Source organism: Anguilla rostrata, chromosome 9 (genome assembly GCF_018555375.3).
Source record: "Anguilla rostrata isolate EN2019 chromosome 9, ASM1855537v3, whole genome shotgun sequence".
Classification (NCBI taxonomy): domain Eukaryota; kingdom Metazoa; phylum Chordata; class Actinopteri; order Anguilliformes; family Anguillidae; genus Anguilla; species Anguilla rostrata.
Genome location: NC_057941.1, coordinates 45,226,834 through 45,249,673, shown reverse-complemented (window position 1 = coordinate 45,249,673; position 22,840 = coordinate 45,226,834). Strand labels below are relative to the sequence as shown.

Here is a 22,840-nt window from a genome sequence, read left to right as displayed (position 1 = left end):
CCCCGTCGCCGTGGCCCGTGGCAGGTGAAGCTCTCTCTCTCTCTCGGCTGGGAAAAGGGCACAGCGTTCCCCTGTCAGGCTCGGCCAATTTCCGCCCAGCAAGAATGGAGAAATTTTATTGGCCCGTAAGCCGATCATCGTGAGAGAATCGCCGTGCGTCTCGCTTGCTTTTGTTTCCGCGGTCGTGAGGCTTTTTTCTTAAAACTCCCAGGATGTATGGCGGGAAGTCCTGGAGGAGTAACAGTAATGATCAGGGTGTAATTTCCTGTGAATGTGACGGGGTGTTTTTCCCCGCTTGGTGCTGATGTGTGTGTGTGTGTGTGTGTGTGTGTTACTCCCTTCACAGGCGGTGAGCATCAACAAGGCCATCAACACTCAGGAGGTGGCCGTCAAGGAGAAGCACGCCAGGAATATCCTTTTACCCGGTTATACGTGTGTGTCTGTGCGCGTGTGCGTGTCTACGGTGAGGGGCATTGTGGGACATGACACAGGAAGCACTCCTGTCAGGAAACCCAGTGTCAGATAGAAAAGTGACCCTCATGGAAAAGTGACCCATGGGTCATTTTTCTATTATAGAAAAGTGCCCCCCCTGCCCCCCCCGCAAAGGAAAAGTACACCACTGATAAAATGTGATTTATTCAGTTTCATAACAGACAGTAATTTTTATGCTATGCTTTTGACTATCCCTTACAATACAATACTTAAATTACAATACATGGGTCATTTTTCTTTGTTATGGAAAATTAATCCCACTCCCAAAAACCTAGATGACAATATGTGGGTCATTTTTCCATGAGGGGGGTCACTTTTTTCTGGTATTGATTGGAGGTTTTTGGTTTTTAATATAGAAATGTGACCCTGTTTTTTCAGTTTTTTGTGGGATCAGATTTCTATATGACACCAGGTTTGGGCTGAACTCACCCCCCCCCCAGTCCCCCAGTATGTTTCCTTGACCGCGGGCCGCACCCTGCATCCTGGGCACGCACCATGAGAAGGGCGCCCACACCTTCTGGGCAGCGGTCAACCGCCTGCCCCTGTCCAGCAACGCCGTGCTCTGCTGGAAGTTCTGCCACGTCTTCCACAAGCTGCTCCGGGACGGGCACCCCAACGTGAGTGGGCAGCTAGCGGTACCGCCGCCGCCGCCACAACCCACACACTCATGAGGACATAGGCTGTATACTCAGCAGATTGAGGACCCACACACCCATGAGAACATAGGTGTACACTCAGCAAATTGAGGACCCACACACTCATGAGGACATAGGGTGTACACTCGGCACGTAGAGGTCCCACACACTTGTAAGGACATATGGTGCACACTGAGGACATAGATATCCTACTCTCTGGTAAGGACATAGGGTGTACACACAGCACATTGAGGACCCACACACTTGTAAGGACATAGGCTATCCACTCAGGACATGCAGTAGAGGTCCTCAGTTTTTCATAGAGAGCCTTCGCTATATTGGTTTTGTTTTTGCCTTAACATCATCAAAACCAGTTGAACTATGATACCAGGTGAACCGAGAGTTACCAGCAACCAGTCACCTGAAGCGTAAAATAAAAATTCCAAGATGGCAATACAGCATGCAGACATTACTGTGCATATAATAGTATGACGCTCAGACGGTGACCTCCATAGCGACTGTAACTGTGCGGGCCAGTGGAGAAAAGCCTGGCCTAGTTCGCCTCAAAACCGTGGGCAGGAATGCCTGATTGGCAGCCGATGATGACTCAGCCCATTACTGGGTTCAGGAAGACGTACTCTCCCATTACTGCACCAGCACACACACGAGCAAATACAGACATACAGCACAACAAAGGCTGTGACTGTGTGTGTGTGTGTGTGTGTGTGCATGCGTGCGTGTATGTGTGTGTGTGTGCACGCATTCATGTGTGTGTGTGTGTGTGTGTGCGTACGTGTGTTTGTCTGTGCATGCGTTGTTGTGTTTGGTGTGTGTGTATGTGTGTGTGGGTGCGTGCGTGCGTGCATGCGTTTGGTGGGTGTGTGCGTGCGTGTGTTTGTGCATGCGTTCATGTGTTTGGTGTGTGTGTATGTGTGTGTGGGTGCGTGCGTGCGTGCGTGCGTGCATGCGTTTGGTGTGTGTGTAAGTGTGTGTGGGTGTGTGCGTGCATGGGTGCGTGCATGCGTTTGGTGAGTGTGTGTATACTGCCGTTGTAACCCATCTCCCATCTGTGGCTGTGTTTGTGTTCAGGTAATAAAAGACTCCATGAGGAACAAAGCTGATCTGAATGACATGAGCAGGATGTGGGTAAGTCAATCGCACGATTCCCGCCTGTCCTCCCGCCATTTTCTCCCTCCAGTCAGCCATCCTGCCAGGGGGTCGACGGTCCCCAGTAATACAGCTGTATGTCTGGGATGGGGACAGGTGTGTAATGCATGCTTCCGGACAGCCTATGACAGCAGGAGCAGGTGCGGGTGGCAGCGTGGTTGAGCTTCCTGGGAGGGAGGTCACATGGTTTATCATAGTCTCTCCAAGCCCCTGAAGCCACACCCCCTCAGGGCCTCGGCCCCGCCTACATTCTGCTGCATCTCCAAGCCCCTGGAGGCACTGCTGCCCCTAGTGGAGGGTTTAAATCCATGGAATGGAACCACTACCAGGGAAACTGAATACTGTGGCAGTGTGGGGGGGGGGAACAAATTATATAACGAAACCCAAAGCATTTATTCAAATATAATTTCAAAGTTTAAGGCGGTTAAAAAATATTCCCTTGGAATTGTTGGTAATTAAAAACGTTATTTTATGCAATTTTATTATTCTGAAATGAAGGGAGGAGACCAAATTAACTAAATGTAGTTATGTCTACCGCTGTTGTGTTGCCGTAGGAGGACCAATTGAGATTATGTGGCAACAGGGACTGGTTGTATGGGGAAACTGTGTGCAGCATCACACTGAATTGTAATTGACTAAGAGGTTTGGTTGAGCTTGTGTAGATCACTAGTGTGCTGAACCTGAAGATCACTGCAGAATGTGAAAACTCCCTGGAAAGCCCTGGATGTTTTAGACCGAAAACTTGATTGAACTTTATTTTTTCTTTAAACAGAAGTTGATTTTCGGGGCTTTTTCCATCAAAGCGAAATTAGTGGCCGTGTGTGTGTGTATGTGTGTGCGCATGTGTGTGTATGTGTGTGCGCATGTGTGTTTGTGTGTGTGTATTTATGTGTGTGTATATGTGTATGTGTGTGGCACAGTGGGTAAGGAACTGCGCTTGTAACCGAAAGGTCGCAGGTTCGAATCCCGGGTAAGGACACTGCCGTTGTACCCTTGAGCAAGGTACTTAACCTGCATTGCTTCAGTATATATCCAGCTGTATAAATGGATACAATGTAAAGTGCTATGTAAAAAGTTGTGTAAGTCGCTCTGGATAAGAGCGTCTGCTAAATGCCTGTAATGTAATGTAATGTAATGTATGTGTGTGTGTGTGTGTGTGTGTGTGTGCGCGCGCGTGTGCGTGCGTGCGCGTGTGGTTGTGTTTGTGTGTGTGTGTTTGTGTGTGTGTGTGTGTGTGTGTGTGTGTGTGTGTGTGTGTGTGTATTTGTGTGTGTGTGTGTGTATATGTGTGTGTGTCAGTGTGTGTGTATATGTGTGTGTGTGTGTATGTGTGTATGTGTGTATGTGTATTTGTGTGTGTGTGTGTGTGTATATGTGTGTGTGTCAGTGTGTGTGTTGTATGTGTGTGTGTGTATGTGTGTATGTGTGTATGTGTATTTGTGTGTGTGTGTGTGTGTATATGTGTGTGTGTCAGTGTGTGTGTTGTATGTGTGTGTGTGTATATGTGTGTGTGTGAGCCCTCGGAGCACGCCCTGTTTGGGGTCTTAATGGGCCTGTGGCACACCCAGGAGGAGCATAAAGGGCTCGGAAAGTATCAGACTGTGGCTCCAGAGCTCCAGAGCTCCAGGGCTCCAGTGCTCCAGGGCTCCAGCCCCGGTGTCATACGTACAATTAACAGGAAAGGCACGTTAGCAGGAAATCCGCGCTGACAACAAGACCTCTCATACCGGCTGCTTTCTGCAACGCAGAAATATTATCGCTCTGGCTGTGCAGTTTAGTTTCAAGCTCAGGATGTTCTCTTCAGAGTTTTGAAAGATCAAAACCCTCCAGTGCGATTGAAATTAAAGCCATATTTCGGTTTGTTTTTTCTCTCTCCCTCCTGTGTGCAAAAAAAAAAAAGGCACCCATTAACAGTCCGGCCTTTGTTCCAGCGGCTAGGCTAGCCCGCTGCCCACCGAAAGCCCTGCTTCGAGTGGCCAAATGCAGATTACTGAAATCGGCCGTCCCTTCGGATCCCAAAGCCCTCTCTGTAGGGGCCGGACGTGCTCGTTTTTTATCATGGGTGGGGGACGGGGTGAATGGATCCCCTTATCTTAGGATGGATTGCTTTTTCAGATTAAACGGAGCACGTTGAAGTGATGTATGAGGGCGATGTGCTGGTCACCACGTATTTCACTGCTCACCTTTTAGTGAAATAAATCACATGGCTCTAACATGCGTATCTCTCCTCCCTCCCTCATTCCCTCCGTCCCTCCCTCCCTCTCTCCCTGAGAGCCCCCCCCCCCCCTTGTGAGTGTTGTTTTTTTGGGGTGATGAGTTTGCATTTTGTCTGCTGGTGGCGTGGGTGGTCGTGTTACTGGTCAAGATGAATCCATTGTTGGTTTTGACTCCGGGAACAATGCAGGCTCGGTGCTTAAACCCAAAACCAGGTTTGGCACCCTTTGCAGCCCTATTTGTACTGTTAAGTAACAGCCTTAGCAGGGGGATTTTTTTGCTGTTATTTTTTTTGAGCAACTCGAGCGAAAAGCAAGGCTGTGTTCGTCTGCGATGACTCACGGTCTTGCGGACGAAACAAACGGCGAGCCTCGGATCGTCTCGCTGATGTGCGTGCGTCCAGGCGAGCGAGCCACCACACCACACCCACTCCACCCAAAACCCACCTCCAAGCACAGGATGATGTAATGCCATGGGACAGGCCGGTAATCACCAATGGCCTATTCCTACAGGACACAAATTATGTGTATTGGTGGATTAGCCGTACATACCCGCTACCTTACGTATATGTGGTGGTAATTGTTATTTTTTAGCTAAAGTTGCTCTTTAACATTACACAATGATGAGAGCGGGCCATTCAGCCCAACAATGCTTGCTTTTTCCTGCCAGTAAAGGTTACCCAGTGCTGACTGTTTACCCATAAAGACTAGATAATACCCAGCACTATGTCAGGCCTGGTCTTGAAAAGCCCCAGAGTGTCTGAGGAGTCTCTCCAGTAGGCAGACAGGTGGATATTAAGAGGTGGGCTGAAGGTGGAGATGTTGTTTGCTTTGGCCTGCAGGTGTCTGCGCTCCCTGACCATCGCCCCCCCTCTCTCTGAGCACCAGACACAACTACCGTCTCCCTCCCTCCCTTCGACCTGTGCTAACGCTAACGCGCTCCGTCCGCGTCGGGCCGAGGGCCCGTTTTTCCCTCCTTCCGTCTCACTCTCTCCCTCCCTCCCTCCCTCTCGCAGGGTCACCTGAGCGAGGGCTACGGAAAGCTGTGCAGCGTCTACCTCAAACTGCTGATCACCAAAATGGAGTTCCACATCAAAGTGAGTGCCTCCGTCCGGGATTAAGACCGCTCTCGGGTCCGCCCCCCGCTCCCCGATGATGTAATCCCCCCCGTCTAATGCACTCCACTAATCACGGGGATTAGTCCTGTAGTTAAACCCCGAGCTGTAACACACACAATCGCAGGTAATGCAGCGTAATAGTCATGATTCCAATAACGTCCATCTGCATCTCTCTCGTAGAATCCCCGTTTCCCAGGCAACCTCCAGATGACTGACAGACAGCTCGATGAAGCCGGAGAAAATGATGTAAACAACTTGTAAGTGCAGCTCCTAATTTTGCCAAGTGGGCGAATGCCTCTAATTGTCGGTTAAAGCGTACCTGTAATTCCTCTCGCCTCTCTCACTAAACTAAGCGAAAGCTAAATTTATCTTTTATATTTTATGAGACGGCTGTGTGTCTATGTATAATTGTATTTGCCTGTGAGAAGCGTACTCATCTTTTCAAATTTTCGCATTTATATCTTAGTCAGTTCAGTATAAATTCTATGGTGGTGTAACTGATATGGTTATCTGTTATCCGCAGTCACTGGTAGCTCATTTCTGTAGCGTAGGTTCAGTGTTGAGCGTGTGCTTCTCTCCCTCCCACTGACTCTGCTGTATGTGAAGCTTCCAGATGACTGTGGAGATGTTTGACTACCTGGAGTGTGAGCTGAATCTCTTCCTGGGCGGTAAGAGCGTGGTGCTCTCTCTCTCTCTCTCTCTGTCTCTCCCTCTCTCTCTCTGTCTCTCCCTCTCTCTCTCTCTCTCTCTCTCTCTCTCTCTCTCTCTCTGTCTCTCTCTGTCTTTACCTCTCTCTCTCTCTCTCTCTCTCTCTCTCTCTCTCTCTCTCTCTCTGTCTCTCCCTCTCTCTCTCTCCCCCTCTCTCTCGCTCTCTCGCTCTCTCTTTCTCGCTCTCTCTGGGTGGGAGGGGCCAGTGTGTGAACAGCTCTCCAGTCTCTGTCCTTGTTAATTATGTTGCAGCTCCGTTCTGCATTTACCTTTTTTTGGGTGTAGCCTGCGGACAATATGAATTGGCCCTAAGCGTAGCTGCTTTTTAATGATCTCGTGTGAGGGTATTCCTGACTGCTTGTACCCTAGCTGTGTGACTGCATCCTGTTTGCTGTGGTTATATGATCAGCCGTGGTGAGTGGTCCACTTCCTGTGACGAGCAGCTGAGGCCAGGTGTGGAGGCCCGCCCCTCTCTCCCCCTCTCTTAAATTGTGTCTGCTCCACCATCATTCAAAGTGTGGTCTCCAAGCACGGGGCTCAGGTGTGTGTCTGTGGGGGGGGGGGGGTGTCAGTGTGGGTCAGGACATAGCTCTCATTTCCCACTGGCCCCTACCACCCCTCCTGGCCCCTCCCCCTTTTGGATCTCGCCGGCCAATTAGGCGCCGTGGGCAAGGCTGGCAGAGCACAGCACTCAGGAAACCACACCTCTGTTTGGAGACAAAACAACCCCCAGGGCCCTGGCACTGAGAGCTGGAGGTGTGGGAGTGAGAGAGAGAGAGAGAGAGAGAGAGAGAGAGAGAGAGAGCGAGAGCGAGTGACACAGAGGAGAGGGATGGAAAGCAAAGGAAGTGAGAAAAGCTGAGGGAGGAAGGAGGGAGCAGCTGTCTGACACACACACTCTCTATGCGCCAAGAAGCTTGAAGTCGGTTAGAACGCCTTTCAAGTCTTAGGGCCTGATTTGCTAAACCGTTTAGCAAGTGAAAAACTAATAACACGACCAATGATTGGTTCAAAACAAACACCGTGTCCAATCATTGGTCGTGTTATTAGCTTTGCCTGCGCTGAAAGGTTTTGTGTTTTGTGGTGTCTCAGTAAATCAGGCCCTTTTCCTGCTCGGACTCGTGGGAAATCCCAGCCCCCTGTCTGGGCCCGTTTGCCATGAGGTCACTCTGTCTCGGTCCCGCTCGCTGCGCGATGAGGTCACCCTGCCGCGGGCGTGGCCCGTCCTGTGGGCGTGGTCTCGGCCCCGCCTCTCCGTTTGTCTTAAAAGCCCCGCTGACTCTCCCCCCTGGTCCCGCTTCACTGGGGAGCGCGGCTCTTTGATCCGTCTCTCTGCGAGCCCACGTTTCGTTTCGTTTGTTTCGTTTGTTTTGTTTGTTTCGCCGTCAATTTCGGAAAAGGCTTGACGCAAACGAAGGAGCCGCTGAACAGCTCAGCCGCGTAACGGCGGAGATCTGGATCGTTATCGATTGGATTTAGAGACTTAACGTGCCGTCCAGTTCCGCTGTGCGATTCTGGAGAGAGTGATTTTTATTTCGGGTTTATCACACGGAGTCCTTACGTTTCATTCCTTTCTGATAACGATTCGGCTCTTGGAGGGTGTCTGGTTGGACGTTGTAAATCGGCCATCTGTTTCGTGAATTCCCAGTACGTCCAGACAAAAGCGATCATGTGTTTCTGTTTTCAGGGCTAAACTTTCCCCATGAGATTTAAATTCCTTCGCCAAATAACGTTTTAATTTAGGGTGCAAAACGATTATTTGATGACCTTACTTTTTCAGCTCACTGATGTGTAACGCATTAACTCAGAAAGGATATAGAAGGTGCTCATCCACAGAGGGCTATCGAATTTCCCTGGTAACAGGACGTTACCCCTCTAAGCACAGGAAGTGTCAGTGTTTCTCATGTTGTCTCTGTGGAATCAGATGGATGCATGTGAGCATTTGTGTAGTTTATAATCTAATCATTACCTGTGTGTGTGTGCTTGTGCGTGCGTCTGTGTGTATGCATGTATGTGTGTGTGTGTGTGTGTGTTGCGTGTCTGTGTGTGTGTGTGTGTGTGTGTGTGTCTGCGTGTGTACGCGCGTGCGTGTGTGTGTGTGTGTGTGTGTGTGTGCGTGCGTGCTTGCGTGTGCGTGTGTCTAGTGTGTGTGTGTGTGTGTGTGTGTGTGTGTGTGTGTGCGTGCGTGCGTGTGTGCGTGTGTGTGTACGCGCGTGCGTGCGTGTGCGTGTGTGTGTGCGTGCGTGTGTCGTGGTGTGTGTGCGTGTGTGTGTGTCGCGTGTGCTGTGCGTGCGTGTGGTGTGCTGTGCGTGCGGTGCGCGTCGTGTGTCGTGTGTGTGTGTTGGTGTGTGTGTCTGTGTGTCTGTGTGTGTGTGTGTGTGTGTGTGTGTGTGTGTGTGTGTGTGTGTGTGTGTGTCTGTGTGTGGTGTGTGTGTGCGTGCGTGTGTCGTGCGTGTGTGTGTGTGTGTGTGTGTGTGTGTGTGTGTGTGTGTGTGTGTGTGTGCCTGTGCGCTGTGCGTGTGTGTGTGTGTGTGTGTGGTGTGTGTGTGTGTGGTGTGTGTGTGTGTGTGTGTGTGCTGTGCGCTGTGTGTGTGCGTGCTGTGTGTGTGTGTGTGTGCGTGTGTGTGTGTGTGTGCGTATGTTGAGTGTGTGTGTGTGCACATGCGTGTCTGTGTGTGTGTGAGTGTGTGTGTGTGTCCCCGCAGTGTTCAGCTCTCTGGACATGTCGCGCTCAGTCTCGGTGACGGCAGCAGGACAGTGCCGCCTGGCCCCTCTGATCCAGGTCATCCTGGACTGCAGCCACCTGTACGACTACACCGTCAAGCTGCTGTTCAAACTGCACTCCTGTGAGTCCCCCAACCACCCCCACGCCTTACCCCACTCCCTGAACACCCACCACCCTCCACACCATCGCACACCCCCAACCCCACCCCAACCACCCCCTCCCTACCCCTCCACCGCAACAACCACCCTCCACCATACACTGCCACCGTCAAGCTGCTGTTCAAACTGCACTCCTGTGAGTCCCCCAACCACCCCCCACCCCCTTACGCCCCTACACCCCCACTCCACCTGCACACCCCCCACCCCAACCACCCCCCCTCACCCCCCGCCAACCACCCCCCCATACGACTACACCGTCAAGCTGCTGTTCAAACTGCACTCCTGTGAGTCCCCCAACCACCCCCCCTTACGCCCCTACACCCCCACTCCACCTGCAACCCCCCCCACCCCAACCACCCCCCCTCCACCCGCAACACCCCCCCCATACGACTGCACCGTCAAGCTGCTGTTCAAACTGCACTCCTGTGAGTCCTCAACCCCCCCCCACCCCCCCCCCCCCCCCCCCCCGTACGACTACACCTCCAAGCTGCTGTTGAAGCAGCACTTGACTCCCACACGTTTGCTGTTAATATTTCAGCAGCCGGGCCCCCGGCTCCATTATGGCTCCATTGCGGCTCCATTGCGGCTCTGTTACGCGCGCTCTGTGGCTGTAATCACATTAGCAGCCCCGCGGGCAGCGCAGGTCGCGTAGACGCTGACGGAGCGCGTTTCAGGCCGATCTGCACACGGTGCCCGCGTTACGCACTACTGAAAATGTATTTTGAGCGTCTCTGGCTCATTATCTCTCCCTCCTATTGCCGGTGAGTCAATGTTTACGGTCAGCTTCTGTCGAGACGGTTGATTTAGACCCCGCCCACACACAGCCTCTCGGGAACTTCCCCATCGCGCACTATGCCGGAGTCATGGTTTCATGAGGGGGGGGGAGGAGGGGGGGGGGACGAGTTTCCTCCAGCCTAGTCACGGCTGTGTCCGTGGTTCATTCTCTGCTTGTCTGTCTGTCCGTCCCACAGGCCTCCCAGCTGAAACTCTCCAGGGACACAGGGACCGCTTCCAGGAGCAGTTTAAGAAGTGCGTTCACCTGAGGGGAACACGCGGGACTGGGGGGGGTGGGGGGGGTGGGGCTTGGCGGGGGCGGGGCTTGTTTAGCTGTCAGTCACGCAGATGGTGGCTGCACTTTGGCCGGCTCCCTCAGAAAGCACTCTGCTGCCGCCATTAATAACCGTCAGTTAAATACTGCTCTGCGGGCCTGCCCTGCCAGTAATCTCATTAATATTTCAAATTGGCACTAACAACAGGTGATGTATAACAGCCTGTGGGACGGAGACACTGTCTCTCTCTCTCACGTATCCAAATCTCTCTCTCTCCTCTCTCCATCTCCCTCTCCCTCTCCTTCTCTCTCTCTCTCCATCTCCTCTCTCTCTCTCTCCATCTCCCTCCCTCTTTCCCTCTCCCTTTCTCTCTCTCTCTCTCTCTGCCCTATGCTCCAGGCTGAAGTCTCTCTTCTACCGCTCCAGCAACCTGCAGTATTTCAAGAGGCTGATTCAGATCCCACAGCTGCCTGAGGTGAAGCCCTGCTGTGTCTCATACCCCCCCACAAAAAAATATATATATATATAGTTACCCTATTCCACCGAATAGACACCTTATATGATTGAGTCGTTGACCAACAAATGGTTGACAAGAGACCAATTCGGATGCCCAGGAAACAGAGGTGCAGTTTGGTCCAATTTGTCAAGCCAATTAGAGCGGTTACCCACAGATTAAATCTGCGGTGGTCACTACAGCCTCACAGCAGGAGACGACTGGTGTTTCTAACTCTCGAGCCGCCTCACCTCGCCTCCCTTCCACAGAACCCCCCGAACTTCCTGCGGGCGTCGGCCCTGTCGGAGCACATCAGCCCGGTGGTGGTCATCCCCCTGGAGAGCTCGTCCCCGGAGAGCGAGCACGTGGTGGAGACCGAGGACCTGGTGGACACCGACATCCCGGCCCACCCGGTACGGCCGCTCCCGGGTCTGATGATCATCTGACCCTTTACGGTCTGAGGTCACAAGTGTGTGACTGGAGTGTTCTTAACTGAACATTCCAATGCTGATGTCACAGTCTCTGCTGGTAATAGAATGTTCTAGAACACTGAGAGAACTTTGAAAAAAAGCCTTCCAATAACCCTACTCTTCAAAGGCTCAAAGTGTTTTACATCATGGTGGCAATTCCTGGCAATTGGCTTGAAAAACATTTTTGTCAATATTCAGAACATAATTCTTCCCTCATAGGAGAGTTTTTGTTAATAGCGTGTTTTAGTTGAATATTGAAGGGATCTGCAGGAGTGTTTTCATATTTCACCAGCGTTTCGCCCTTTAGTGGTTAGATGTGTTTACGCCCCCCCCCCCCGCACCGTTCCATTTTGGCGAATAAAACTCGGACTCTGATCTTCTGGGCCCCCCTGCAGAGCGTGGAGAACAGGTTCGACGACGTCTTCGGCACGTCCGCCGCCTCGGACCCTTTCAACTTCAACAGCCAGAACGGCATGTGCAAGGACGACAAGTGAGCCACTGAAGCCCCCCTCTGAGTTCGGACAGAGCGCTTGTTTTGCTGCCGATTTGTTTGTTTAGAGTCACTGATTTCTTGTTTCTGATAACCCCCCTTTCTTAGGGAGCGTCTGATCGAGCAGCTCACTCGGGAACTGAAGGAACTGAAGGAGGAGCTGGAGTCTTTCAGGGCAGAGGTGAGGAGGGGAGAGGTGTTGGGGGGGCAGGGGGGGGGCTTGGGGTTGACTCAGTCTCCTAGGTCCATGTGACCAGGAAGTGAATCACTTCATCCTTCCTCCACCAGTCATGTGTTTACAAAGCCCTTCAGGTTCCAAATATGCTTCCTGTACTTCCTTCAGAGAGTGCTGAGTCAGTTTGGTGTTCCTTTGAAACTGCCACCAGTACTTTGTAGAACAGGTGTCTTTCAGTTAGCATATAAATAAATATGTGTATTTTCTCAGTGTTTGAAAATGAACCCAGGCATTAGCATACTGTGTCTACACCACGCAGTTTACTTTGTGCAGCACAAGCTGTTCAGGGGAGGGGAGGGTGGGTTTTTACAGCACTAATATTGTAATGCGCTCGATCTGTATTTGAAAATGAGAAAATGCTCAATAAATGTCAAAATAAAAACGAAATGAGTCCGGGGGGGTAATAGGGGGTCAGTGAGGTGCGCAGTAGGCGGAGTCGGTAAGGACGCGTGTGGGGTTCTGACCCAGCCCCCCTCTCCCGCTCAGAGCACGCGGCTGTGCCAGGCGCTGCGGGGGCGTGTCAGCGAGCTGGAGGCGGAGCTGGCGGAGCAGAGCCACCTGAAGCAGCAGGCGCTGGGCGAGAGCGAGTTCCTGCGGGCGGAGCTGGAGGACCTGCGCCGCGTGAAGGAGGACACCGAGAAGGAGCAGCGCAGCCTGACCGAGATCGAGAGTGAGGCCCCGCCCCCTGCGCCCGCCCCCATTGGCCAGTCCCCGGGCCGCCCTATCCGTTTCTCTGCACGTTATACGTTCAGCCAATCACAAACCCCCACCAGTGCCCCTCCCCATCTTACGGTAATGTGAGATGAATACATCAGTATGGATGAGAGTGCCTGCTTAATGCCAAAATGTTATTCAATGCACGTGAGCCCTGTCATTAAAAACACTACGATATTGCCTGCACACGCACCACAGACCTCATATGAGGCGCCTGCAATGCTCAAACACACACCTGAACAGCCACATGCACAGCCCCGCAAGCTGCACGATAACACACAACACACCCTACACCCTCCACGCACCACACAGACTCACAGTGATACTGTCAGCGAGTAGCCCTGATTACCCTGCCACCTGATGATGACGAGGAGGCCGCAGAGTCAGCGCTCAATCACAGCCCAGCCTCAGCCGTACCCGTGAATATAGACCACAGCTCCTCGCCTTCATCGCTCGAGTCCATTAAACTGGCACTGCGGTCGTGTCTGAACTCCAGCGGACATTTTTAATATGCATCCAGCCACCTGTTCATAGACTCCCTGCGTGTTCTTAGACTGGAGTACAGAGGGACTCTGTGAAATGTCCGGCTGGTCGCCGTCGGCGATACGGTTATCTAACACACATGTGGAGCTCTGGCTCGTTGCCACACGCAGCCCAGCTCGACATCAGCCGATGTCACCGGGAGGAAAATGTGCAGGTTTTATGAGAATCAGATATCCAGGCTGTTCTGACCTTTGCATCAGGAACAGGTCTTTGTCTTTCGTCATCGCTCTTTCTGGGTTAATGGCCTTGACTGTGTGCGTGTGTGTGTGTGTGCATGCGTGTGCGCGTGCGGGTGTGCATGTGTGTGGAAGCATGTTTGCTTGGGCATACGTGTGTTCCTTCACATCAGAAAGTACAATCAGAGACAGCTGTGTCCCCAGTGTACTCTTACACATTCAGAAAGAAATAAAAAGCATGTTGGTTGAGTTCACAAAAGGCCAAAGATGCAGTCAAACGAAATTGAGGGGATAGCTTGTAATCATAGTTGTCCTGAGAAAAAACAGAACAATTTAGGACAAAACCAAACCGCATAAACAGCATTGGAGTTTAAACCTAAAATTGGCGTTAGCTGTTATCATCTTCGTCTTCAGAAAGAAAGGCATTACTGTGCAATACCGGGAGAAATTCTTGGAAGCCTTTCAATTAAATTTATAACATAGTGCGGACGGTGCAAAGCATTGTGGGCCAGCTGAGAAACACCTCAGTACTTAACGGTCCAGGCGTACAGTGGCTCTGCAGAGAGTGTGTGTGAAAGACTGATGCCTGGCGGAAACACAGAGGGAACGTTCTAGAGGGCGGGCTCTCTGCGGGAGGGAAAAGGCAGTGCGTTTCCATGGCAGCGGCGGTGACTGACGGGTGGGATCTGTGTGTTTGCAGGGAAAGCCCAGGCCAACGAGCAGCGCTACACCAAGCTGAAGGAGAAGTACACGGCGCTGGTGCAGAGTCACGCCGACCTGCTGAGGAAGGTGGGCGTGGCCTCTGGGGCCTGTAATCCCCGCCCCAGCCGTCTAAGGGAGTCCCTAAACCCCCCCTCTAATCCCCCCCAAACCCCACCTGGGAGTAGTACACTGCCCCTGACCCCCTCCAAATCCCAACTCAGAGTAGTATGCAGTCCCAGACCCCACAAAACTTCTCTGTAAAATACTCTAACCCCCCCAAATCCCACCTCAGAATAGTACACTGCCACACCCCCCCGACCCCCCAAATCCCACCTCACTGCCACACACCCCCAACCCCCCCAAATCCCGACTCAAGAGTAATACAGCACTCCTCTATCCTCCCTAAAACATTTGTGTTTGTTTTTTATGTGTGGTGTGTGTGTGTGTGTGTTCCTATGTATTGTATGTGTATGTGTGTCTAGTGTGTGTGTATGTGTGTTTTTTGTGTGTGTGGTCTGTGTGTTGGTTTGGCTTGTGTCGTGTGGTCTGTGTGTGGTCGTGCGGTGTGTGTCCTGTGTGTGTGTGTGTGTGTGTGTGTGTGTGTGTGTGCGTGTGTGTGTGTGTGCGCTGCAGAACGCGGAGGTGACTCGGCAGATGACAGTGGCACGGGCAGCACAGGACGAGGTGGAGAGTGTGAGGCGGGAGATGCAGGAGAAGGTGAAGGCCGCTTCAGAGGACGCCCAGAAACAGGTGAGGGACTCAGCCCCACTGTGTGTGTGTGTGTGTGTGTGTTTGCAGGTGTGTGTGTGTGTGTGTTCACTGTATGTGTGTATGTGTGTGTGTGTGTGGGCATGCGTGCATGTGTGTTTGCAGGTGTGTGTGTGTGTGTGTGCATATGCATACATGCCTAAGTGCGTATTGACTCTGCACATGTATGTTGACTGTGTGCTGGTCTCTGTGGTGCCTCCTCTCTCCCTGCAGGAGAAGGCTCAGACAGAGCAGCTGCAGGCCCTGCAGGGGGAGCTCCAGAGCAGCAGGGATGAGCTGGACAGGCTGAGGGACACCATGACCTCCTCACAGCAGGTGACCTCACTGGCCTGACCCCTCCTACCACAAACCTGACCCCTCCCACCACGAACCTGCCCCCCTATCAAAGTGATCAGAGTGGTTGTGAGTGCGGTCGCGTGCGATAGGCTAACTCCCGCACGCTCTCCCTCTCTTCCGCCGTCAGTCGAACGAGGAGCTCAAGTCCCGCCTCTCGGCGCTGGAGGAGGAGAGGGCGGGGCTGGCCGAGACGGTGTCGCAGAAGGAGGCGGAGCTAACGGGGCTGGGGGCGGAGCTGGAGCGAGTGCAGGGCAGCCTGGCCAGCGAGAGAGAGAGCGGGGTGAAGGTGGCCGAGTCCCTACAGAACCAGCTCAACGAGAAGGTGAAGAGAGTGTGTGTGTGTGTGTGTGTGTGTGTGTGTGTGTGTGTGTGTGCACGTGCGTACGTATGTGTGTGTCCGTGTTGTGTGTTCTTGAGAAAATTGTATTTTGAGTTTTGTATTTGTGTGTGACAGTGTAGTAGGAAATACTAGTGTTAACAAAGCTGTGATGTGTGCGTGCCTGTGTGTACATACGTGTGTGTGTGTGTGTGTGTGTGTCTGTGTGTTCATGCTTGGTTATGCGCGTGTGTGTTTCAGGAGAGCCGCGAGCAGGCCCTGGAGAGCCAGCTGGTGTCGTCGCGCTGGGCCGCCCTGCAGGGGGCGCTGGAGGAGGCGGAGCGGATTGTGCAGGACGCCCTGTCCTGCCTGGAGGACCCAGCGCACATCAGCTGCACTAGCTCAGCAGGTCAGTCACCCCCCCCAAAATCACTGAACACCACCCTGTTCCTCTCTCCTGTGCTTTGAGTGACAGTGCTGATGCCCTGCCCCCCCCCCTCCTGCAGATTACCTGGTGGCCAGGTGTGAGTCGGCTCTGGAGTGTGTGGACAGGCTGCAGACGGCCAGGGACGGCTACCTGTCTGACAGCACAGGTCAGTGTCGTTAGCGTGTGTGAGGGGCAAAATGCATTAACAGCACATTAGCGCTGGGGCAATATTACCGCTCTTCACACAGGTCTAGTCTAGAAATGGAAACAGCTTGTAAGGCTATGGTCTGAGTTCATTTCCTGTGGCTTATCTTAATACCCACAAATACACACACACGCACACACACTCACACACACACCTCTACACAGATGCGGAAATGCTTTTTCATCAAAACTTTTTTACTATATTTGTAAGTTGCTCTCAATTAGAGTCTCTTCATAATGACTGCATTAGTAGTTGTGCGTTTCGCTTTGCATTCATTCATTGCTGTTTAGTTCAGCTCCAGCGTACAGGCTGTTGTTGATAATGCAGACGCTAATCGCGGACGCTAACCGCAGACGCTAACCGCTGCCTCTCCCCTGCAGACGTGTCAGAGATGCTGCGCTCGGTCGCCCGCTTTGCCCACCTGGTGAGCGACACCATCGTGCAGGGCAGCGCCACCACCCACATGGTGCCCGTGGACCAGGCCGAGTGTGAGTACCCACCCCTTACACCCCCTGCCTCAAATACCACAAACCCCCCTCACACACCCTAAACCCCCCTGCACTCTCCTCAAATACCACAGACCCCCTCAAACACCCTAAACCCCCCTGCACTCTCCTCAAATACCCCAAACCCCCCTCACACACCCTAAACCCCCTACACTCTCCTCAAATACCTCAAACACCCTAAACCCCTGCACTCTCCTCAAATACCCCAAACCCCCTCACACACCCTAAACCCCCCTACGCTCCCCACAAATACCACAAACCCCCCTCAAACACCATAAACGGCCTGTACACCCCCCAAAAATACCACAACCCCCCTCAAATACCCTTTTTTAAATTTTCAATTCAGCCCTGTTGTACATTCCCATCGGGTCTGCTTTTGTAAGCGAGTCGAGGTTCAGTCTTAGCTCTTCCGCAGGGCGTTTCTATTATCGACCCAGTGGCGGTAGATGCATCGCACCGGAAACGAACACCAGTCATGTGACCTGGTGAGATAATGGTAACACACGTGAGCTGATCTGCGTCCTGTAGCCTGTGAGGATGTGTATCAGTGAGGGTTCGACGTCCCCGCTCTGCAGCCTAACGGCTCCAGCTGGGCAGATTTGAGCGCTTGTGTTACCGTGGGAAACCGTTTGCACCTGCCAAACGGGTGTCAGACGGCGGTGATTCATCCCTTACAAACGAGGGGATTAGTAATCCGGTCCACCAGTGGGGCTGCAGCAGCCAGGGGGGGCGGGCTGTGTCGGGACCCGGTCAGGGGAACGCAGCCAATCAGGGCTCAGAGTCAGGCAGGACTGGAGCCAAAGGGTGATCAGTGGCCAGTGTAGTAGTACAAATCGCAGGTTTATTTGTGTGTAAATGTCATGCTTCGATGTTATGTGTGCGTGCATGCAAGTCTATAGTATATACATGTGTGTCCGTGCGTGTGTGGTTGAAAGTGTGTGCATATGTGTGTATATATATGTGTATGCGTGTGTGCCTGTGTGTGTATGTATGCATATGCATGTGTGTACGTATGTGTGTGTGTACGTATGGAGGATGGGAGCTGGCACCGTTGGCACTCACACTCTGCTGGGGGTGTGTTGGCAGCGCTGGCGGCGGATGTGAGGTCCTGTGGCGCGGAGGCCCTGGCGCTGCTGGGGCACCTGAAGGACCAGGAGACCCTGGGGGCCGCCGACAGCGCCAAGCTGAGGGCCGCCCTGGGCTGCGTCAAGGCCACGGCCGAGGTGAGTGAACCCGCCCACGTCCACCATGCGTGGACCCGCCCACGTCCGCCATGCGTGGACCCGCCCACGTCCGCCATGCGTGGACCCGCCCACGTCCGCCGTGAGTGGACCCGCCCACGTCCGCCATGAGTGGACCCGCCCACGTCCGCCATGAGTGGACCCGCCCACGTCCGCCATGAGTGGACCCGCCCACGTCCGCCGTGAGTGGACCCGCCCACGTCCGCCATGAGTGGACCCGCCCACGTCCGCCATGAGTGGACCGGCCATGTGACCACTGGGATTGTGCAGGTGTTGGGTCATATGGGTCAGTGTGGTTCTGAAATGTGACCACTGGGATCGTGTAGGTGTTGGGTCATATGGGTCAGTGTGGTTCTGAAATGTGACCACTGGGATCGTGTAGGTGTTGGGTCATATGGGTCAGTGTGGTTCTGAAACAGTACTTTGGATACTGGCTCCACTGCATTGTTCTGAATTCTGCATGAATACAGTCAGTGTGGGTGGTGGAATATAAGTGGGCTAATATCCTCTACTACACCACAGCAGTTTCTACTGAAAGCAGCCAAAATGGACATGTTGGTGTTTCTCACCAGGAACACTGAGTATCTCAAAGAACAACTCAAAGAACAAAGAATAACTTTGTTTTTCAACTTAAGCTAGTCTTGTTTTTTTGCTAATTTTGATTTTATTTTCTGAAATAAATGGCAGTATTTAGCCCAGTAACTAGCCATGGGGTGTATTTCTATTAAGGCTAAGATTTATGAACTTCACTTAAAACGAATACTTATGTAACTGCACTCTGATGGGAATCGATATCTACAGCATGCTTTGGAGGAGAGGATGGGCTTTTCATTGGAGGTGGCTTTCAGAACTGCAGTGTGAACACGATAGGGCACTTCAGGTTGTGTAGAAAAAGAATTAAAGGGGGAAAAGATCAAAAAAGAAAAAGTGACGGTAGAAGTATTTCTTGGCTTTATTATTTCAGCGCCTTAACTTTGGAAAGGAAAGCCTGGCTCTACAGACTGGTGTCAGACAGTCCTTCAGACAGGGATTCATAACTTCCTTTATTCCTTTAAACCATAAAGAAAAGCTGAAATATATTGCAGCGGGAAACCTTTTTCTGAGGAGATGAGACCTGTAAGATGTTTGCGTGAGTGTTTGTCTGTTTTGAGCGCTGCGCAGATATCCAGCGTTATGCCAACAGGTGCTTAACAATGAGCAGGTGATAATTCCTGACTCATCGTTGAAAAGTTGTTGCCTGTTTCTTTGTACTTGAGCAAGGGGTAGTGGAGCGCCCATGCTTTGCTCTGTGTCAGCAGTGTGTGTTTGGGTACTGACCGTGCTCTGCAGTTTTGTTCTGTCAATAATGTGTGTGAGGCACTGAACATGCTTTGCAGTTTGGGTTTGTGTCAGTAGTGTGTGTGAGGCACTGACCATGCTTTGCAGTTTGGGTTTGTGTCAGTAGTGTGTGTGAGGCACTGACCATGCTTTGCGGCTTTCTTCTGTGTCAGTAGTGGGAGAGGCACTGACCATGCTTTGTGGTTCTGTTCTGTGTCAGTAGTGGGAGAGGCACTGACCATGCTTTGTGGTTCTGTTCTGTGTCAATAGTGTGTGCCTTAGGCACTGACCATGTTTCTTGGCTTTGTTCTTTGTCAGTATTGTGTGTTAGGCACTGACCATACTTTAAGGTTTTGTCCCATGTCAGTCGTGTTTTAGGCACTGACCTCTCTCCTCTCCCGTGTCTGCAGAAACTGCGGCCGCGCGGTCTGGAGCTGCAGCAGGGGGAGCTGGGAGATCTGGTGGAGCAGGAGATGGCCGCCACCTCCGCCGCGGTGGAGTCCGCCTCCGCTCGCATTGAGGTAGAGTGTGTGTGTGTGTGTGAGTGTGTGAGTGTGTGTGAGTCTGTCTGTGTCTGTGAGTGTGTGTGAGTGTGAGTGTGAGTGTGAGTGTGAGTGTGAGTGTGAGCGTGTGAGAGTGAGTGTGAGCGTGTGAGTGTGTGAGAGTGTGTGTGTGAGCGTGTGTGTGTGTGTGTGTGTGAGCGTGTGTGTGTGTGTGTGTGAGTGTGTGAGTGTGTGTGTGTGAGAGTGTGTGAGCGTGTGAGCGTGAGCGTGAGAGTGTGAGTGTGTGTGTGTGTGTGTGTGTGTGTGTGTGTGTGTGTGTGTGTGTGTGTGAGTGTGAGTGTGATGTGAGTGTGAGTGTGAGTGTGAGTGAGTGTGAGTGTGTGTGTGTGTGTGTGTGCGAGTGCGAGTGCATGTGAGTGTGTGTGTGTGTGTGTGTGCGAGTGCGTGTGAGTGTGTGTGTGTGTGTGATTGTGTGTGTGCACGAGTGAATCTGTGCTCCATTGGATAGGCAGTGGAGTATAAGCGGGAAGGCAGTTGCAGAGCTCGTTGGATTACGGGGCATATTTTAGCTCTTTTAATGGCACTTGCTTGTGTGATTATGGAGATTTATGTTCCTCTGGAAGAGCCTCCCCCCCGTGAAGGAGAGCCGCACAGTCCCCATTCATCAGGGCAGTCTTTACAGGGGAAGCAGCTCCGAAACGCTGACACCGTGAGGGCAGGTCTCCCTGTCCCAGAACAGGAAGAACCCCCGCCCCACAGCCAGCACTTCCTCTCTCTCCCTCGCTCTCTCAACAGGAAATGCTGAGCAAGTCCCGAGCTGTCGACACAGGGGTGAAGATGGAGGTCAACGAAAGGTCCGTTAAAAAAAAAAAAAAAAAATCATCATCCCCCCAACCCATCCCTCCGCCCCCCTTCCTGCTGACTCCCGCCGTCTGTCCGCATTTCGGTTTCCTCCGTCTATCACCCCCAACCCCCCCCGCCTGTTCGGAAACGGTGCGCTAACAACTCCACCGGAGAGCGCCGAGATAACTGCATCTCTGGTGTCGTTTAGTTCGCAATAAACATGCGCTCGATGCTATAAACGGCACAAACATTTAAACTTTCCTCAGTGACAAAAGTGCTTACCTTGTTTTTTAGCTTTTTATGCTGACACATCTCAGCTGCCAGTTATGGTGGCTTGTGATGCGGTGTGTGTGTGTAATTTCACCTTCCACTTAAATGGCGCCGACGCTAAGCTTAGGCCTCATGAAGCCTGGGACTGGAGTTAAAGCCGTGGCCTGGGGAGACTCACCTCCCTCTGGGTCTGCTTTCAGGATCCTGGCCTCCTGCACGGACCTCATGCAGGCCATCAAAGTGCTGGTGCTGTCGTCTAAGGACCTGCAGCGGGACATTGTGGAGAGCGGAAGGGTGAGTCACGACTTCTGCAGCAGGGCTGTGGATGAAAAGGGAGTCAGTCTGTTATAATAATAATAATGCATCGGAGTCACACAGGACCTTTCATCTCAGAATTTGTACTGCTTAATTACAAAATCTAATGAGACAACATAATATGTGGATATGTCTTACACACGGTATTGTTTTGGTAAACTAAAGAGGTGCTATGAAAACCATGCTTGGGATCAGACTGGGTCGTGGGAGCTGGGTTTTGGGGTCTTACGGTGGTTTAATGGGGATTTTTAGGCGCTTGAGAGTGAAGTGGGTAGGTTAACAGACCTCAGTACCCCTCTATTCTGATCACCGCCTTCTTCCTTTGGCCACCAGGGGGCAGCGTCGATGAGGGAGTTCTACGCCAAGAACTCGCGCTGGACAGAGGGACTGATCTCGGCCTCCAAGGCGGTGGGGTGGGGGGCCACCATGCTGGTGTAAGTCCCCTAGCCTCCAGGTCCCAGTGCCTTTACACCCACAGGTCACATGACCTCCTCCATTTCACCCTTACTCACGAGCCCAGTCACAGTGCCTGCCCAGTCACAGTCAATGCAAATCCACTGAGCACCAGTATCCTCCCAGGCCCAATATAGCCGATTAGCAGATACGGGTCTACTAAAGCGTGGATCCATAGTCTCCATTAACGGTGTGTTTTACCAGGTGTGCCGCGCGGTGTCAGGAAAGCGTTAAAAGGCCCGGCGAAGCCTCTGCTCGGGCCCGGTGGGCGTGGCTCTCCCGGGTCGAGAGCTTATCGGGCTCCGTTTCCAGGGAAACCCCCACGGGAGCGCCGGTCCGGTTTACGGCCTTATCAGGGGCCGGGAGCGTCCGCCGTCCCGCCCGCATCCCCAGGGGCCCGGGGCCAAGCCCGACCGCCAGCGGCCCCCGATTATTTATAAACCCGTATCTTTTAACTGCGGGGGTAGTTTGGCGGTACATGACCTCCGCTGGCGAGAAGTCTTCCGGCCTGTAACGACTCCGTTAGCGAGCCGCGTCAGGGGGGCCAGGCGGAGCGCGCGGGCGTCTCTGTGTGGTTTCATTAGCTGTCGGCTAATAGAAGTTTGATTGGTCAAGGGAATTAACCGAAAGTGTAGGAAGCGGGACAGCTGTAATGACACATGACGGGACGCCTGTCGTCCCGACCTCTTGGAGTCCTCTTTTCATCCTATTTTTATTCTCGAATGTCGTTGAAAGGCGAGCGGAAATCACGCTGCCCTTAAAAACCGCCCACATAGTGATATGAAGTCACTTCCTTTTCTTACACAAGCAATGTGCTTTTCCTGCTCGCTTGATGTCACTTGCAGTGTTAGCATACTGACACTTCTTACAGATTGGCTTGCTTGTACATTAATATACATATCTCACTGGTTTGTGCGTTATATTCCCTATAACAGAAGTGGTTTGTCACTGGGTATGTGCTACCGTGAGCACCCAGTAGTATGTGCCCTTAAAATGTCATTTTGAAAGCGCTGCGTTCTACGCTGATCAATACTCAATCTGCTAAGTAGCCCACATTTCTGTGACCTTGCCTATCGCAGCAAAAAACAATCCCTGAGAATCTTACAATTGATCCTTAGAATGTCATTGGGAGGTTGTGCATGTGGTTGGATTGGGAACCTTCACCTGTTCCAGGACACGTTGCTATGGGTGTGTTGCTATGACTCAGCGGTCATTGTGAGTGGTGAGTGGTCAGGCTGTTTGACCGCTCGGT

General features: G+C 52.4%; 1 protein-coding gene across 2 annotated transcripts in view; it reads left to right on the top strand.

Annotated features, from left to right (window-relative positions):
* The window catches only part of LOC135263916 (huntingtin-interacting protein 1-like), a 54,895-nt gene that overhangs the window by 23,582 nt on the left and 8,473 nt on the right, over positions 1–22,840 (top strand). For both annotated transcript variants that reach the window (XM_064352392.1, XM_064352393.1), the window contains exons 2-26: positions 347–410; positions 967–1,109; positions 2,217–2,273; positions 5,524–5,604; positions 5,806–5,882; positions 6,232–6,293; positions 9,039–9,179; positions 10,188–10,245; positions 10,665–10,740; positions 11,028–11,171; positions 11,624–11,718; positions 11,827–11,899; positions 12,440–12,623; positions 14,087–14,175; positions 14,722–14,838; positions 15,070–15,171; positions 15,320–15,514; positions 15,770–15,917; positions 16,015–16,101; positions 16,521–16,628; positions 17,733–17,869; positions 19,615–19,725; positions 20,503–20,561; positions 21,021–21,114; positions 21,469–21,569. In XM_064352392.1, coding sequence (XP_064208462.1) covers positions 347–410; positions 967–1,109; positions 2,217–2,273; positions 5,524–5,604; positions 5,806–5,882; positions 6,232–6,293; positions 9,039–9,179; positions 10,188–10,245; positions 10,665–10,740; positions 11,028–11,171; positions 11,624–11,718; positions 11,827–11,899; positions 12,440–12,623; positions 14,087–14,175; positions 14,722–14,838; positions 15,070–15,171; positions 15,320–15,514; positions 15,770–15,917; positions 16,015–16,101; positions 16,521–16,628; positions 17,733–17,869; positions 19,615–19,725; positions 20,503–20,561; positions 21,021–21,114; positions 21,469–21,569 — 2,603 coding nt within the window. The remainder of the gene's footprint in view (positions 1–346; positions 411–966; positions 1,110–2,216; positions 2,274–5,523; positions 5,605–5,805; positions 5,883–6,231; positions 6,294–9,038; positions 9,180–10,187; positions 10,246–10,664; positions 10,741–11,027; positions 11,172–11,623; positions 11,719–11,826; positions 11,900–12,439; positions 12,624–14,086; positions 14,176–14,721; positions 14,839–15,069; positions 15,172–15,319; positions 15,515–15,769; positions 15,918–16,014; positions 16,102–16,520; positions 16,629–17,732; positions 17,870–19,614; positions 19,726–20,502; positions 20,562–21,020; positions 21,115–21,468; positions 21,570–22,840) is intronic.